The sequence below is a fragment of the Scomber japonicus genome, chromosome 16 (genome assembly GCF_027409825.1).
Source record: "Scomber japonicus isolate fScoJap1 chromosome 16, fScoJap1.pri, whole genome shotgun sequence".
In the NCBI taxonomy this organism is placed as follows: Eukaryota; Metazoa; Chordata; class Actinopteri; order Scombriformes; family Scombridae; genus Scomber; species Scomber japonicus.
In genome coordinates this window covers 25,594,232-25,611,951 of record NC_070593.1, presented here as the reverse complement: position 1 = coordinate 25,611,951, position 17,720 = coordinate 25,594,232, and the positions used below count along the sequence as shown (strand labels likewise).

The window sequence follows — 17,720 nt, the reverse complement described above, 5'->3', positions numbered from 1 at the left end:
ATAAGGGTCAATGATGTGATGCAACCCAGTGTCCAGTTGGTGTAACCAGAATATTTACATAAAAATCTGATTATATACAGGGAAATAAATATGAACTAAAATGTGGAGTACATATGATTCAGTTTTGCAACACAACACTATGTTTTGTAACAAATTTGTCAAAACTTATTTAGAAAAAATGGTTGTTTTTATGTTATGTCCTGCTCAGTGTTGACAAAATGTAAATACTCCCAAAAAAAGTTTTTAAATGAAGTCATTATTAGTATAAGTCCACTTAAATACACTGTAGGTGAATAGAATATTTAATATGTATCATTCTTTTGTGGTTACACCATTTGACATTTTCAGGAGCATTCAGTCTTACTTTTGGTAAAAAATGTTGCAAATAACATTTCAAATGACATAAAACCAACAAAAATACTAAATGTATATTTTAACAAACCTGATGCTGCTTTTAAAACTATTTTTTAAGATATTTTTGAATTGCTCATCTTGCCAACCTTTATTTGTCACTGACCCATAGACAAATTGTGCAGTACAGTTAGTTTTTGTTTTATTACGATGGGAGGAAGTTACATACACACTCTGATTGGACACTGCAGCATCACATGACTCTATACTCACCACACCTTTGGCCTCCCGCTGTAGTCACAGTGAGATTATCTCTGTGCTTCCTTCATTATATTAACGCTAGCAGTGAAAACCGACAGAGATAGTGAGATTTCAGTGGTACACATCCACACACACACACATTCCATCAAAGATCCGGAGCTGTGTTTTACACTCAGAGCTCAGCAGGCCAGTTTTTTTATTTTCCTGTCTGGGGATCAGATAGGAGCAGGACGAAGCGCCGTTTGACACGGCGTGAGCCCAGTGTGTCATTTCTAAGGAGATAAGGTGACGGTGTTCCTGTATTATCTGCGCCGAGATGCTGAGCTAGAAAATGGGGGCCAGAAAAAAAGAGAGAGAGCGCACAGCGGAGGGCTAATACTGGCTTAATGTTAATGTTGACAGCCGAGCCTGCTGCAGAACGAGAGCAAGGGTGATAGTAATGAAAATAAAGAGAGTACAGAAAGCTTTTTTTTTGGTGGGAGGTTTCTAAATGTCACAGTGCAGAATAAGAGGAGGAAGGTAGCAATGGAAGAGTTGGAGAAAATGAGAAGGAGGAGGAGGAGGGAGGGGGGGGGGGGGCAGATGAAATAAGGAAGAGGGAAAAAAAAGCCAATAGCAACATACTTCCAAAAAGAAAAGTGGAACGGAATAAACTTGGCGGGAACAAACGCTCGGAGCAGTCAGGACTTCCTCTGGTCCTACCTCATTTCATTGTCTGTCCTTCTCACGCTCCGGGGCGAGACGGGCAGGATGCTCTCAGGGCATGATGGGAAGACGGGAGACTTCAGAGGGCTTTTTTTCCCTCTCTCTCTCCCCCTTCCACCTCCCTTACCCCTCCTCTTCTCCTTCTTCCTCTTTCATCTCTATACCTCACCTCGTGGCACACACTGTTCCTTTTTCTCCGTCTGAATGAAACGTCACACACACACACACACACAGAAACACACTCACACATCTGTTCTCGCCTCCTTGTGTTTTTTTCAGTCTAACTGCTCGTTTCTCCTCTCATTGAACTTATTAGTAGTTCGGTCGGCCGAAAGAGTGGAAAACGTCGTCTTCATTTCTGTCTTTTTTTAAGAAAATGATTGTTACATCACGTGTGAGATGATTCTGAGTTGGTAGAGGTCTGAGTGGAAGGTATAATAACCAGTTTAATTAGTTTACTAGATGTCTATATATGTGAAGTAGTTCCACTCTAATGGAGGGAAACACACCTTTAAAAGTAAGCCATTAATACTATACTACTTCACATACATTCAAACCATGTTTCAATTGTTTGACAGCAAAACATTAAAGGTAAAAGTAGTACTGTATAGTGTTCTGGAGCTTTGGGCCAGGGGCGGAGCTAGGTGGTTTTGGGGGCTTAGTTAGTCACTTTTTTTAAACAGTGACTTCAACCAACTACTGACTGAATCTGAATCTGGGTGAGTTCACAACAATAATGATTAACAGTTGAAACGTCTGAAGACATTTCAGTCAAGGCAGTGTTAATGAGTAAAATGTTAATTAAAAATATATGTCATATTTTCCTTTTGATCTAAAGTCTTAATTATGATTTTATTTCTATGTGCATTCTATTTGGAAAAATAGTTAATAAGGACCAAAATAAATCACTACTATCACTAATGCACACAAAACATTTCTACCAACTCACACAGTCCTTATCAGCAGGTTGACTTTTTTGCAGTCGCCATGGTGTTATGCTAATTACACAATGAAGTATTTTGACAACTACTTCTTCAAGGCCAAGAATGAACTTTAGAGCCTCAACTCTCATTTCTGAAGTCAACATGGATGAGAAGTTGTGAAGGTGTGGGTAACATTATGGAAAGATTAGTCATCTAGAGCTCCATCTTCAGAACAGCTACTCAATGTAATAATGATAATACTAATGATAAGGTTATTTTATAGCACCTTTAAAAACAGTTGTTACAAAGTGCTTCACAGAGCAGAGGAAGACAAAATAATTCAGTATCGATCAATCAATCACTAAGATAAGATAAGACATTCCTTTATTAGTCCCACAGTGGGGAAATGTACATTATTGTAGCAGCAAGTGGATAGTAAAAAATAAGAAAAGCATCAATAAAAAGAATAGAAAACATTAAATGATAATAATACAAACAATAAAAAAAATAATAGTAATAATAATTTGTTTTATTTAAAGGCGCCTTTCAAAGCACTCGAGGTCACCTTACAAGGCACATATAACACAACAACAGTACATCAAACAATATAAGTTAGGTGACATTTAGCGCAAAGATAAAGAATAAATATGAATGTGACTACAAAGTGCATTAATACAATAAATAAACAAGAATAAAGATTGCAAAGTCAGTGTGAGACAGAGTAGGCCACTCTGAATAGGTGCGTTCTCAGGTGGGATTTAAAGGTGGAGACAGAGTCAGAAGTGTGAATGTCTGGTGGGAGAGAGTTCCATAGGCGGGGGGGGGGCAGATCAGCTGAAGGCTCTTGAACCCACGGGGGTTAAGTTGGCAGATGGGGCGAAGAGCTGGTTGGCAGAGGAGGATCGGAGAGTTCAGGAAGGTGTGTAGATGTGAATAAGGTCAGAGAGATATGATGGTGCCAGGTTGTGAAGGATCTTGAACGTGAGAAGTACAATCTTAAAGTCAATGCAGGATTTGATAGTAGTAACTAAATCAACCAAATACTAAATCAATCAATCAATCAGTAAAGTGCCAGATCACAACTAAAGTTATCTTAAGGCACTTTTCACATAGAGCAGGTCTTCCCCGTACTCTTTAATTTAATTTTAAAAGACCCAACATCCCCCCCATGACCAAACACTTGTACCCTGAAGTCAGATATTTTGTACTTTTTACTCTATTAGTAAAACATTTGATTATAAGAAACATGTAATCTACTTCCTGCGAACATCGTGTGGCCACGGCAACAGCAGCAAGCAAATAATACTCAGACTAATAACAAAGTAATGGATAATGTAACTGTTACCAGAGATAGAGAAGAACTACAAAACCAAAATAATCTCATTGGTCAGCATACCATGAGACTGCACACAGCACCCAAGAAATATTTGTTTAGTTGGAAAAATAGCACAAGCTGCCCTTTTACATAGAATCCATGGAGAGGAGGGAGAGAGGGAGGGGGGGGGGGGGACATGACAGAGCAAGACACAAGATAGAAAAGGCCACCGAGGAGGACAGGTTTTTATTTTAAGACCTGGAATAGGTGGGCAGAAGTAATGTGCCGAGAATTAGCAAGTGACCTCTCACGCTCCGGCCCTCCTCTTCCCTCGCCAACGTCTCCACGGCAACGGGGGGGTCAAGGGGGGGTCACCGGGGCGGTCAGAGCGAGAATGGGTGGTCTGCAATCACGTATCGTCCCCCCTGTTAATTCGAGATGACGGCACGGGTCACGTTAATTGGACGGCGACATGCAATACAGCGGCTGACGAGGAAGAGGAGGAGGAGGCGGAGGAAGAGGAGGGGGGAAAAGGGAGGAGGAGGGGAACCATATTCACAAGGACGAAACAAGTCACAGCAACACGATTTTAGACACATACCTTCAGATCTGTTCCTCCTTTACTCTGTTTCTCCTCCTTCTCCTTCTTCCTCTTTCAAGCCTCTAGTCACACTTACAAATTAACTTTCATAATGGAGTTGTAATAGTGTGTTTGATGGAGACAGACACCTACATCGTGGAATAATGCCCACCACCCCCACACCTCCACCCCCTCCATCATCTCCATGTTTATCTGTCTCACATCACGCCCCGATTCTTCCTTTCTTTCTTTCTTTCTTTTATAGCGGCTTGTATTATTCATAGTGAGATTTTTTTCTTCTTCTCCACAGACTAATGACATAGCAGCAGCACTTTTTCTCCTCTCTCTCTCTCTCTCTCTCTCTCTCTCTCTCTCTCTCTCTCTCTCTCTCTCTCTCTCTCTCTCTCTCTCTCTCTCTCTCCCTCTCCCTCCCTCCCTCCCTCCCTCCCTCTCTCCCCCTGCTGTTTTCCCCGAGTCCTTCAGTTCAGTCACAGTCCTTGCAGTATTCATGCCCTGGTCCCAAAATCCATCACCCCCGTGCATTCGAGTCAACGTGCGTCACAGAGGTTTTGGCTTCAGACACCAGGAGAATCCACCCCTAGGGACACTGTCGACTGGAATCAGCATTAGGACGGGCTTTCCTACTCGCGAAAGGGAGGAGGACGAGAAGAGGGAGTCAGAAAGAGGAAGAGAGAGAGAGAGAGAAAGAGAGGGGGGGGGGGTATTAATGAGAGCAAGGACACAAACACATGCCTCTCAAAGCATAATCCTTCAGGGAGTGGTGTATGCAGTATGTGCCACATGTAGATTAAACACAAAGGCATGTGTTGCTTATGTAGATATAGATACATATACATAGTGAGCGCTCACATGTCCTCTTGGATGTGCCCCACTTTGTTTCGGAACAGGGGTATAGTTGTGCGCCTCTATTTTTGGGTTTTGCAGTAGTCTAGTTCCAGCCACTGCTGCTCATCACCGCTCTCAACCCCAAACCCCCCCCACCCCAACCCCCTAACCCCTCAGCCCCTGCCCTCCCTGTGATGTCCACTCACATTAGGCTCACACACACACACACATACTCACACATACTCTCTTCTGACTACACATAACACAGGACACGCCATAGCAGGATGGAAGGAAAGAGAGAGAGACAAGAGAAAAAAAAAAGGAGGGGTTCACAGAGAGGATGCACTCGTCCTTGAGTCTCGAGCGCCGATCACCTCTTCTGCTTTTGACCCTCTTATGAGCGTAATACGACAGCGTTACTGTACACCGCCAGTGTCTGCTGTGTCATCCGAGACAGACCTGGGAAAATAAAGAAAGAAAGAAAGACAAAATTGGAATATCGTTGCAGATATTTGAACTGCAGGTGTTCTCGATCCATCTTTTCCAGACATCTATAAAGTTTGAAAGTGAGCGTATCACTGGAGGAACTGAAAATTCAAGAGCTTTTCATGTACTTCTTTAGTATTCAGCGTGTATTCAGCTACTGTTTTGCCCAACTCTGATCCTAGAATATGAATATGTTTGACTGCTGTTTAATCAGGAACTCTCTCTTTTATCCCTTTCTCTCCATCCCTACCCCCTTATGTTCTATGCTTCTATTACTATCCATAATCACCTGACTGAAAACACACATACACACTTATCTCCATCCACACATCCACTGACCTGACGATACCCTCAAACACAAACCCAAACCCATCCACACGCACTTCTCCAGAGTCCCAGCCTAGATGTGGATGAGAACGGTACATTGGACCTGAGTATGAGCAAGCGTCTGTGCAGCGGTGGTGGAGGAGACTCGGTGCTCACACCTCTAGAGCCCATGTCCCCCCAGAGGCAAGCCGCCCTGCTGGGCTCCCGCTGCTACGGCATGGGGGATGCCGCCGACTGCTGGGACCTGCCCGTAGACTACACCAAGATCAAACACATAGATGAGGACGAGAAAGAGGTAAAAAACAAAATAAAAGGTGGATAATGTTTGGTAGTAATGTAGATGCGGAGGTTCATTTGAGCATTACTGGCTGGTTTATGTTGTTTAGGAAGAAGGGTAACCTGAGAAAGATAGATAAAATTGTGCTTTACTGCTTCTTTTTGTCTACGTCTTCTGTTCCTAATTTTGTTTACTTGTTTTTAGTTTGCTACAACTACAAGAATTATAGTCACTTTTTCTATATAATATACTGTAAGGCGGTCCCTGCAATATAAGGTTAAATATATAAAGAATTAGAGATGAAGGGAATACTAAAAAAGGTTAGACCATACATTTGGCATACTTCACTTTGTCGGTTCCACGTGTCTCAGCCTCCGAAAATTACCCCCCTAGTCATTGATTCAACTCAGTGTCTCCTAGTCAAACATTTGCACTGCTGCTGATTGTCTTCTAGGTTTCTCACCTCCTGTCTGACTCACAGTTATATCTGGAATCATTAGAAAGTCATATTAGGGGGTTTTTTTTGTGAGGGGAAACCTAATGAATCTGCATGTTAATTGATGTCAGCGTTGCCATGCACAGAGGTTCCTGCTCTGTTTGTATCATGCTCCCCGCATGCTGGCTTTCTGTTTTTACATTTTGCTCTTCTCCAAAATGAATTATGCAAAGTAGCACCTTGGGAGGGAATCGGAATAGCTCATCTCATCAAAGAACTGCTGGAAATCAATGCACCACTGCTGGGTGCGCCTGTCGGTTGTGCGCGATGGGCGTGTGCGTGAGATGTACATGTGCTTCTTGTTGGTTGTGTGTGTGTGTGTGTGTGTGTGTGGGTGTGAGAGCTTGTGCATATTCATATTAGTGTATGAGCATCTCATTGGGAGTGTGTTTGTGGGAGTGTGTATGTGCGAGTTCTATCCACTACCCTACTTTATTTTTGCGCGGCGTCTCTGTATGTATGTGTCGTTCTCCTTCCTGTCTGCCTCTCAGCCTGCGCTCCCTTTAATTGGAGAAGCTTGCTGGATGACCCAGCATCACACACTCAGAGACAGCTTGAGCGCTGGATAATTTGGGCCGTATCTGGACCTGTCTCTTTATGGGCATTACTGTACATACACTGCGGGCACACAAGAGAGGGAAGAAAGCAAAAAAAAAGAAAAGAAAAGAGGATTTGCATCAACAGCCGTCGTGCCCTGGCTGCATGCACTGCAGACAAAGCACAGCCCCGCTTATACACAGCCCGGCAGCAGCGGCCCCACGCTGCACCACAGTGCCATCTAGTGGCCGAGTGGTGCATTACAACTCCCGACCAGACAACTCCCTCAATTGTTCTGCACTGTGGTGAATTTACAGAGAGAAATGAGATAATGCAATACGCATGAAACGAGGCACAGGAACACGTATGTACCCACGAGTGAGCCCACAAACACACAACTCACACGCACACACACACACACACACTGTTCATTTGCCACTGAGTCATTATTTCCTCCCTGGGATGCCATTCTCTCGCTCTCTTAGACTGACAGTGACAGGTGAGGCTCAGTAGTCACACAGGCTCAACCATTAGCATTCAAATCAAGACTCTGTGGTGTGTGACAGGTGTGCATGTGGTGTGTGTAGCTATGTGTGTGTGTGTGTGTGTGTGTGGGTGGGTGGAAAAGACAGAAAATGACTTCATTACGAACTCTATAATAAGCGTTTTCAAAATGTGCTCATTAATAAGATGTGTCTTAATATGTGTAATAATCTGGTCATCTGACACACACTCTCTCTCCCTCTTTCTTCTCCTGCCCCTCCTCTCTTCCTCCCTTCCTCCTCCTCCCTAATTCCTCAGCCGGATGACCTGGATCCTTTCCACGACTTGCTGGAGGACCGGTCCTACTCCACCGACGTCAACATGTCCAGTCCCAAGCCCAAGTATGTCCAGTGCAAGGAGAGTAAGAAGGACCTGATAACGTAAGACTGCCCCCCCACCTCCATCTACACTCTCCCCTCCCAATGTCCCAGCGTTCCCTCTATGTACCTGGCCCCCACTTGCTTCTCCTCTCCTCCTCCTCCTCCTCCTCATCAAACTTCTTTCTTTTGATCAACATCTTCCTTTTTTTGTACACCTCAGAGAAGCACCTCTCTCTCTCCCTCTTCCTCTCTCCTCTCACCCATCCTGTGCTGTCGGCAGCTGCTTGCTATCTGATTTTTATTTAACAGCTTTCTATCCATTTTGTCCGCACTGATCTCAAAGCTAGCTTTAACTTCACTGTAGTTTCCCCTCTTTTGATGCTCTATCCATATACGCAAAGTAGCCTATCATGCAGTATCAAGAGAAACTGATCTCAACCACGATATTAATCACAGACAGTGAAGCTAAACTGGAAACAATGAAAACAAACAAACAAAAAAGAAAAAGAAAATCAGAAAAGACCTCCCCTTTTTTCTGTAATTTTCACATTTTTCTTCTCCTTCCCTTTGGGCTTATAAATCTGTCTATTTTTCCGGTGGCAGATGTCCCACACCGGGGTGTGATGGAAGTGGTCACTTGACGAGCAATTTCGCCTCACATCGAAGGTGTGACTTCCTTTTCTCCTGGTGGATTCTAAGTCTATTTCTCTTTATTGTTTTCAGCTTACCTCAACTATGCTGTCAAATATCTGTAGGCAGAATGTCTCTCTCTTTTATTGGTTAGCCCTTTGACTATTGGCCAATTGACATCCTGAAACAAAGGTATCCAAATTCTATATTAATTAAAGATTGACTACACTCTCATTTTTTCAAGCTAAACCCTGGGATAACATTATTTCTCAATGGGCCGTGTGTGGAGCGTTCTTAGCTGATGTTATTCAGTCCTCCAGGCCCTTCCCACAGTGCAATGCAGACTAAGCATTTACCATTCAGAGCAAGAAGACTTAAACAGAATGGCTGAGCGTTGCAGTGCGAGATGAGCCTGCGAGGACTGAATGATATCAGTCTCGTAGACCCACATGGCCTCGTGTACATCAGATTTCTACTCCCAACAAGTTCTGATTCCTGCTCAGCTCAGCCATGTCTTTGAAAACAACGCCATATGTTAATTTACTATGTTTTTATTCACTCAGTGAATTCTGAATAGAGTGCAGAGCAGACCATGCATGAAAACAAGTCTCCCTTGCAGTTACATATGAATACAAATACTCAGAGGGTTAACTGTATTTAATCAACTCCCTGCACTTGCACCATGGCTTTTTTGCATTTTCTTAGTTGATGTTTTTTGGTATGTGTGTGTGCGCGTGTTAGTGTGTTGTAGATAAGGCTGCAGGCTGAGAAACTGCTTTGTGTTATATATTGTTATACAGTGGTTTGGAGCATCTCGCCATTTGGGTGTCACTAATGTACTCCTGATGTATTTTTTCAGTCTCTCAGGTTGTCCTTTAGCTGATAAAAGCATTCGAAGTATGCTGGCCAACAACGCGCAAGAGCTCAAGTAAGGCATGAGATGAGTCACTGATATATGTATGAATTGTATGTCTTGTTCATTCTGCATAGAGTAGGTTTTATGTTATTAGTGTTAGTGCAAACAAGCAGATACATCTTATTTCACTGCTTTTTGAAGGAAAACAATTCAATTAAAGCAGATTTGAACCAAAAGCACAATTTCTAGATGCAGGAAGTATTAAAGCTTTAAAAATGGTAAACTAGCTTCCCAGCACTTAAATGGCAGATAGAAGTTATCCATTTTCTAATGAAAATAGTGGTCCAAGACCAAGCTAGAAGGAGCATGAATACTACCTAACCCTCTTGTTGTCCTCAGGTCTATTTTGACCTCTGAGGACAAAAGGCGTTCACTAAAAAATGAAGTATAATTTTATTTAAATGAGGCCTAATAACCATAATTTCCAAAAATATGTTTAAAACCAGTGGTAATAAGTTTGAATGAAGTTGGCTAAAAAGATCTAACACAGAATTCAGTCATAATTTCTACCTTAAGCTTTATAAACAGTCAAACCAGACACTTTTGACCTGCAAGGACAAAAGGCGTTAACTCAAAAATTATGTATAATTTCATTTAAATGAGGCCTATCGGCCCTGATTTGCTAAAATATGTATAAAATCATAGTAATAAGTTGGAATGAAGTTGGCTAAAAAGGTCTAACACAGAATTCGGTCATAATTTATATCTTATTCTTTATAAACAGTCAAACCAAACCTGGTCAATTTTGACCATGGAGCACAAAAGTTCCAGGTTGACAGGAAGTTCCAGGTTGACAGGAAGACAACAGGAGGGTTAAATTGGTCAGGTGGTCGGAAACAACAAATGTCTACTAATGTTGCTCCGTATCTGCTAGATACTGTGTTCTAATTCCTTCCCCATTACAAGTTAAAAGCTGATAATATGTCAGTGTTGTATTTCCAGCTTGTCTCTGCTGACCCCATGTGGCCAAAAAACTCTTACTGCAGCTTAAAGCCAACAGTTAAGATCTCCTGAAAATCTCAAAATACAGTTTTGAGGGTGTCTTTAAAACTTAAGCCAACTTTTTTGTATTCCTCTGACAGTTAACAGGCCACTAATGTACAGCTGGCGGCAAAGCCTGTTACAGCTGTGCAAATATAATTATATTGCATTATATATATATAATAGATTTACTGCCTCTCCACTGTATATTAGAAAAGCCTCATCTAAAGTCTTTGAAGTAACGAAACAAATACATTAAAAGATGCATGAATTGGACTTTTAACCGGCGTGTGGTCTACTCCATACATATATTGGCCTTTTTTGGATACTCTACTTTTGCTATAGGCCCTGAGCCCTTCTTGTGTTTTCTGCCCCAGGTGCCCGACACCAGGGTGCGACGGTTCGGGACATATCACTGGCAACTACGCCTCTCACAGAAGGTACAGCACACACACACACACACACACATACTTTCAGCACCACACACACATGAACTAGTTCTTCCTCTTTGCACAAAATAACTCTTTGTGTGTTTTTTTTCTTTCTCACATACAGTAGCAGTCAAAAGTATGTCCAAACTTTTGACTGCTACTGTACATCCTGAAGTTCTTTCTTTGCTTTGCTTCTACTTTACTTCCTCTCTCTCTCTCTCTCTCTCTCTCTCTCTCTCTCTCTCTCTCACTCTCTCTGTCTTGCTCACACTCAAACTCACACACACACACACACACAATGCTTCAACTTTGTAACACTGTCATTTATCTGCAGTCTCTCAGGGTGTCCGCGGGCCAGGAAAAGTGGGATAAAGATCATCCACAGTAAAGAGAACAAGGAGGACCAGGAGCCTATCAGGTACAGTACAGACACTGATCATCAGTCTTCTGTCTCACCTTCCTGCTACCAACGCTGCTCTCCTCCCGCTGCTTCATTTACACTTGCTTGTGTGAATATACAGTACCAGTCAAAGCTTCGTACACACTTTCTCATTCGAGTCAGTGTGAAGGTGTGTCCAAGGTGTGAATGTTTAAAAATGATACAGAGAGTATGTGTAAATGAGAACAAACATTGTCTGTCAGTATATTGCTCTCTGACGCAGGCAGGGATACATCAGTATTATCTCTTGAAAAGATAAATGTGCTATGAGTGTAAAGTTTCAGCCCAAATCTAAAGGTGTAGGAGAAACTTCAGAAGTGCAAGGTTGTAGCAGTTAAGGGAAGGAAGATTCTGCAGTCTCTGGTGAACTCCTGCAGACACACAGGTAAGGAAAGACGTAGAGGCAAGCAGAGAGAGGGAGAGAGAGAGAGAGAGATTGATTGGACTCCACTTAAATCCCACAATGGGCTTCTCTGGCCTCAGCCCTGCAGCTGCATTGATTTCTCTGGTGGTGCAGAGCACAAACAACACACTTTGGCCATTCTCGATCTTGTCACTCGGTTGGATTCTGAGGATAGTTTGCCACAGGAATCCCTGTCAGTGTGACTAGCTGATGTTGAAATATATCTGACACTAATTTTATTCAACATTTGAGCTTTCGACTCAAAGGAAGGGACTTTAAGAGCTTTGAGAGAAGAGTGAAGTGTCACAGCTTTACTGCAAGACATGTGGCTGTAATTAAAAATTAAATCTAAAGAATTCATCAGAATGAAGCATATTCATTTGATTTAAAGGGGACGTTTTGGGTTAACACATGAAAGCACGGTGCTGGACTAGTTTCCTGCCAAGCTGTGCCAATCTGGCTCCTGGGTCTCTGATGAGGTGTTGTTAGCAGATATGTGGTGCAGGCAGCTGAAACATTTATGGATTTAACTGGCATCCAAAGTTCTCCCTCTGAGGATAAGGAAAGGTGCAGTCACGGGAGGCTAGACAGAATGTAAAGACATTTCAAGAACAGTGTTTCTTACATCAACATGAGTCATGAGCCAAAGCATTCACAGATCTGTAGAGAATAAAAAGAGTACAGGCACACTTTGATTAGTTTAAATCCCACGCTGAGAAAAGTGGAAGCCTTTGTGGTAAATAGTAAAACTAATAGATAAAGAGGTGGAAAATATCATTACAATCATTTTACTGTATCAATTGATAATCAGTTGTAATGCAGTGTTAGATATTCTAAAGGGGGAAAAGGTTGGAAAGGTAGTAAAGGGATGTCAGACAAGGAAGCAAGCTATCAAATCTGGATATTGAATCAAAGCCTCTGTAAGTGTAGAGTTTTTTGTTTGTTTGTTTTTGTTTTTTTGGTGTCCCCTACTGGTCATATCAAAAGTGGCCCCAACTCAGCCTGTTAACTACTTTTATTGGACGATATTTTGTCTCCGAAATAATCGCGATAAATTATATTATTGTCATTGAAGATCATTTTATAGAGAGTGGGCTCTATGCTTCTGGAAAAACACAGACTGTCATTGTGGTTGGGGACAGAGTTATTTACCTTTAATTCTTCTACAGTCTCCACTCAGGACATACACAGTGAGGAATGGAGGACACTACTTGCTTAGCCAATTTGACATGAATAGCCTCTTAAGGTCATGTCCATGTATCATATGATAAGTCCATATTTCGACATGATGATGTTGATAATTATGTTATTGAACGATAAGTCGACAAGCCTAGCCCCAACTAAAGGACTCAGATATCTACATATGTTAGCTTTAATTAGATGGACATATAACATTTAAGACAACAGAAGAAATTCAACATGTATTAGATCCCAGATCATGAAGGAAAATGTTTTTTCACCGTCAGCTTTATCTTGTTTTACTGCAAAAACAAATAAAAAAGCATGCATGACTAACAACATAACACTTTAGACGTATGTCCAAACATGCCCGTATCTTCTTACAGTCTAAAGGCATGACGTTCAACTAAACTCAGGAAGCTGCTGTTTGCAGACAGAACTGATACTTTCACGGATGAAACTAGCTTTCAGCTGTAATCCATTTTGCAAGGTGTGACATTTGGAATAATTTACTGCCTCATTGCATCTGATTAGCACTGGTGTTGATGCACTGTCAGCATTCCAAAACAGTGATAAGGCTGCCAGTGGGACAGCTTTAAATAAGATGATCATATCTTTGTTTATATCAAAGCAAAAGAGATAAAGGGGGAAACAGAAAAATGAAGTTTGCACAGTACAGTATGTGGTGGTTTGTTACTCAAGAGGCAAACAGACTGTAGTGTATACCAGAGAGCCAGGAGCTGAGACTCAGCAGGTCACTGTGATGTTGACAAAGATGATGGAGTCACCTTTGAATATTGTATGTAAGCAAATGAAGGTAGTAGTTGAATGATTGAATGAAAATCCATCTAACTGTTGAGTGAGTCTCCTTTGAGCATATTTAACTCTTTCCCCCTCCAGATGTCCAGTCCCAGGTTGTGATGGTCAGGGGCATGTGACGGGGAAGTACGCATCTCACAGAAGTGCATCAGGATGCCCCATAGCAGCCAAGAGACAAAAAGACGGCTACATGAACGGCATCCAGTTCACGTGGAAGTCCGGCAAGACGGAGGGCATGTCCTGTCCAACACCGGGCTGTGACGGCTCGGGTCACGTCAGCGGCAGTTTCCTCACACATCGGAGGTGGGTCTTCAGAACCTGGCTACAGTGCTAAATAATTGCTCTAACTTGTGTTATCTTTCTACTGTAGCCTGAATCTTCCTTCTTGAATCTTTTATTCTATCCTTCTATCATAAGAGTAGATAAATAAAAACTACAGATTATTGATGGAGATCAATGGTTTAGTTTGATTTACTTTACTTTCTTAAGTTTAGTTTAGCTTAATTTAGTTTAGTTTACTTCAAACTGAAGCTGACTAAGCTGAACTGAAATAAAGTAAAGTACGGTAGTTTAATTTACTTTAGTTCAGTTTAGTTCAGGTCAGGTCAGGTCATTTCAGCTTAATTTAGCTTAGCTTGGCTTAGTTCAGTTTAGTTCAGTTTAGCTTAATTTAGTTTAGCTTAGTTTAGTTCAGTTCAGTTTAGTTCAGTTAAATTCCGTTTAGTTTAGTTCAGTTCACCTTAATTTAGTTTAGTTCCATTCAGCTGAGTTTAGTTTAGTCAAATTTGGACAAATTTAAAATAAATAAATAAAAATTGAAGCCTCCACCTAAAAAATGTTGACATTTCACAATGTTATAGACAATAATATGACCACATAAAAGTGATGCGCTTTAAATTTAAGGGGCATTCCATCAATTTGACACATTACAGAAGAGGTCATAGGGAGTGAGTGCTATGAGAAGACAGGCGGGTACATAACATGGAGTATTGTATATGATAGTTTAGCAATCTGGTAAAGTCCAGCAAAAACGTGCCATTGGTTGTATTATGGGAGGTGTAGGTTTCATTGTTTTTGAAACATACTGGAGACTAAATGTCCGGATATGTCAACCTCTGCTGCATCCATTTTTTAATCTCTCTCTTGTGTGTCCTTCAATTTAAGTGCAGTACTAAATCTAGCAGTCACCCTTTACGCACTGACAATGATGGAGTGTTCCTTCTTAACCTGCCGTTAAATGAAACACTGAATGTAGATCATGTGTGTAAACCAGAATATACTGACACAGTTCCCCCCTCTTCTCGCTTCTTTCTCCAGTCTGTCGGGTTGTCCACGTGCCACCTCTGCCATGAGGAAAGCCAGGCTCTCCGGAGTGGAAATGCTAACAATAAAGCAGCAACGTGCCAGCAACGGTAACCACAACCACCACTCACCCACACAATACAGCCAATCAGGAACATGGATGTGGAATGATTTACTGAACAGAGTTCCAATTTCAGATAATAAGCCAATCAGGAGGGTGTGTGTATGTGGCGATCAGTGCCTGAGTAAAGGCCTAAATTGGAAATAAAGTGCCTTTCAGGGGTATGGTGTAAATAATGAGAAGAGTGGCTCCAATCTAGAGGAACAGGGCCGGCTTCAGTCAGCAGTAATCAAACATGGAATATCTGAGCTGGTCTGCGGTTGTGCGCTCCATCTGTTTTACTAACACTTCACCCTGGACTGCAGAGAATTTCAGCAGTTCATAAAGAGACGTGACGAGATCATAATGTAATTTGTCTGTGAGATTGTTGAGTCTTAATCAGCTAAAAATGACTGGCCTCAGTTCTATTGAAGAGGTGAAGACAGCGACTCACAATGTCCACCCAAATTCTTAGTTAGCTACAGAGTTTTATGATGTCATTTTTAATTACTCTACTCAAACATAAAGGCTGTTAATCTCATTTATAACTCATTTTATAACTGAGGCCTCGCAGTGACGTGTCAGTTCCTCTGCAGGACTGGAGCATGAAGAGGACATCAAACAGCTGGATGAAGAAATCAAAGATTTAAGTGAATCAAATTCACAAGTGGAAGCGGACATGATCAAACTCAGAACACAGGTGAGCTGCTTACTGTCCACTACATTCATTGCTCTGTGTTTTTATGCGTGTCTGACTCAGCAGTGGTGTGTGTAGCCGTCTGTTAGTACAAAAGCTGTACTGTAAATATCCTCCTCGCCTCCTCTCCTCAGATCACAACAATGGAGTCCAACCTGAAGTCCATAGAGGAGGAAAACAAGGTGATTGAACAGCAAAATGAATCTCTCCTGCATGAGCTGGCCAACCTCAGCCAGTCACTGATTAACAGTTTAGCTAATGTCCAGCTCCCTCATATGGTAAGGGCCTCCAGGAACGGCAAGCCGGCAAGTTGTAGCATATAGCTAAAACCGTAGCATCATAGCAGCTTAGTCATTAATTTGTGTATTTAGCCACAGTGCTATTGTGCATGCATAGTCTACAATGTGCTTGTCTTTCCAAACAGTGAGGGGGAGTTATGAGACGAGGCTTGATTGGACATGTAGATTTTTACAGTGGTAGCAATTCCAAGTAAAATGATTTGCTACATTCAACTAATCTCATTAAGATGGACAAAAAGTGAACACAGTATAGTTTATATTGAGGTTTTTGTCTGTGCTATAAAGAGGTATGATGGTTTAACACCTTCTTGTAACTGTAGTGGCTGTAAAGATTTCAAAGTGGTTGAATTATCAAAGCAAATTGATGTCTCATTGTCTTTGTGCGTCTGTATGTTCGTGTATTTCAGGCCCTGACAGTGTTTTGTGTACAATAATCACTGACATATTATCCATGCGCTTCAAACACCTTATTCTCACTTTTATTCTTCCTTTTTGCTATTTAAGAGAAAACATAAAGCATTACTTCCTGTAGCTAAGAGTTTCATAATAATCACACACTATTTAGTCTTATTTCACACGTATTCTTGTTTCATGTCCTGTATGGTACCATATCTTGTAGCCTATCATAATGGGTCATTTAACATTCATTGACAAAGGAATGAATTAAACTTCACTTACACATCTGTATCTAAATGGCAAATCATTTTATATTCATATTCTCCTTTTATATTTCAGCAGTTGTTCAGATATGTTTTTGTTTTTTTAAGCAGTTCTTAGGTGGCCCTAACTCTGTGTCTGTCTTAATGTCTGTATTCATGTCCAGTTTGTGCTTATACAGTTAATCTATGGTCGTCTGTATGTGATAGCAATACAGCCACCTAGTGTTTAAATATGAGAATAACCGTCGTTTCTCAAAGTAAGCTAAAAGAAATTATGTTCCTTCCTTTACCTCCATAGAAACCACTGGTACACAAAGAGCCTCCTCTGAGGAATAACAGCTGCTTACAGCTGCACCAGCAAGTAAGACTTATTACTCAGTTTCACTGTTGTATTTCACTGTTTGAATCTTATACTCCTCTATAATGTTATCACTAATGTTGAGGCTTATTGTTTGTTGTTTGTTTTTTGGGGGGATTTATTTTTTGTTTCTTTGAATTGACTGTTGACTGTTTTTTTTAAAGGGTGAGATAGGACTAGAAAAGTTCCTTAATTCATCCGACACTCTTTTCGAACATTGAATGTTTATTATTTTGTTGTTCATCAAAAACGTTGCTGTCATTTCTATTTTATGTTTCGCTGCCTATATATTTTATTTTGTTATTTTAACATGTTCAAATAAATAAAATAAACTGAACAATTTAACTTTAAGTACCTTTAAAAAAAATCAAATTGTTTTGGCCTTTCTTGGCTTCCATACATCATGCTTTACTCGTGTCCTTTGACATGACTATGGATTATGCATGTTTGTTCTCGTTGGGGTAAAATGAATAATAAATAAGTAGTTTGTGACTTTGAATTGAACTTTGAAAACATCAGCTCATAGGCAAAACTGCATTT

At 41.2% G+C, this 17,720-nt stretch overlaps 1 protein-coding gene across 1 annotated transcript in view; it reads left to right on the top strand.

Moving 5' to 3' along the window:
* Positions 1–17,720, top strand: part of myt1lb (myelin transcription factor 1-like, b) — a 49,414-nt gene that overhangs the window by 31,363 nt on the left and 331 nt on the right. Inside the window, exons 9-19 of the mRNA XM_053335206.1 lie at positions 5,859–6,089; positions 7,906–8,027; positions 8,571–8,633; positions 9,457–9,525; positions 10,872–10,934; positions 11,260–11,343; positions 13,847–14,068; positions 15,083–15,177; positions 15,764–15,867; positions 15,999–16,142; positions 17,121–17,183. Of these exons, the coding sequence (XP_053191181.1) occupies positions 5,859–6,089; positions 7,906–8,027; positions 8,571–8,633; positions 9,457–9,525; positions 10,872–10,934; positions 11,260–11,343; positions 13,847–14,068; positions 15,083–15,177; positions 15,764–15,867; positions 15,999–16,142; positions 17,121–17,183 (1,260 nt within the window). The remainder of the gene's footprint in view (positions 1–5,858; positions 6,090–7,905; positions 8,028–8,570; positions 8,634–9,456; positions 9,526–10,871; positions 10,935–11,259; positions 11,344–13,846; positions 14,069–15,082; positions 15,178–15,763; positions 15,868–15,998; positions 16,143–17,120; positions 17,184–17,720) is intronic.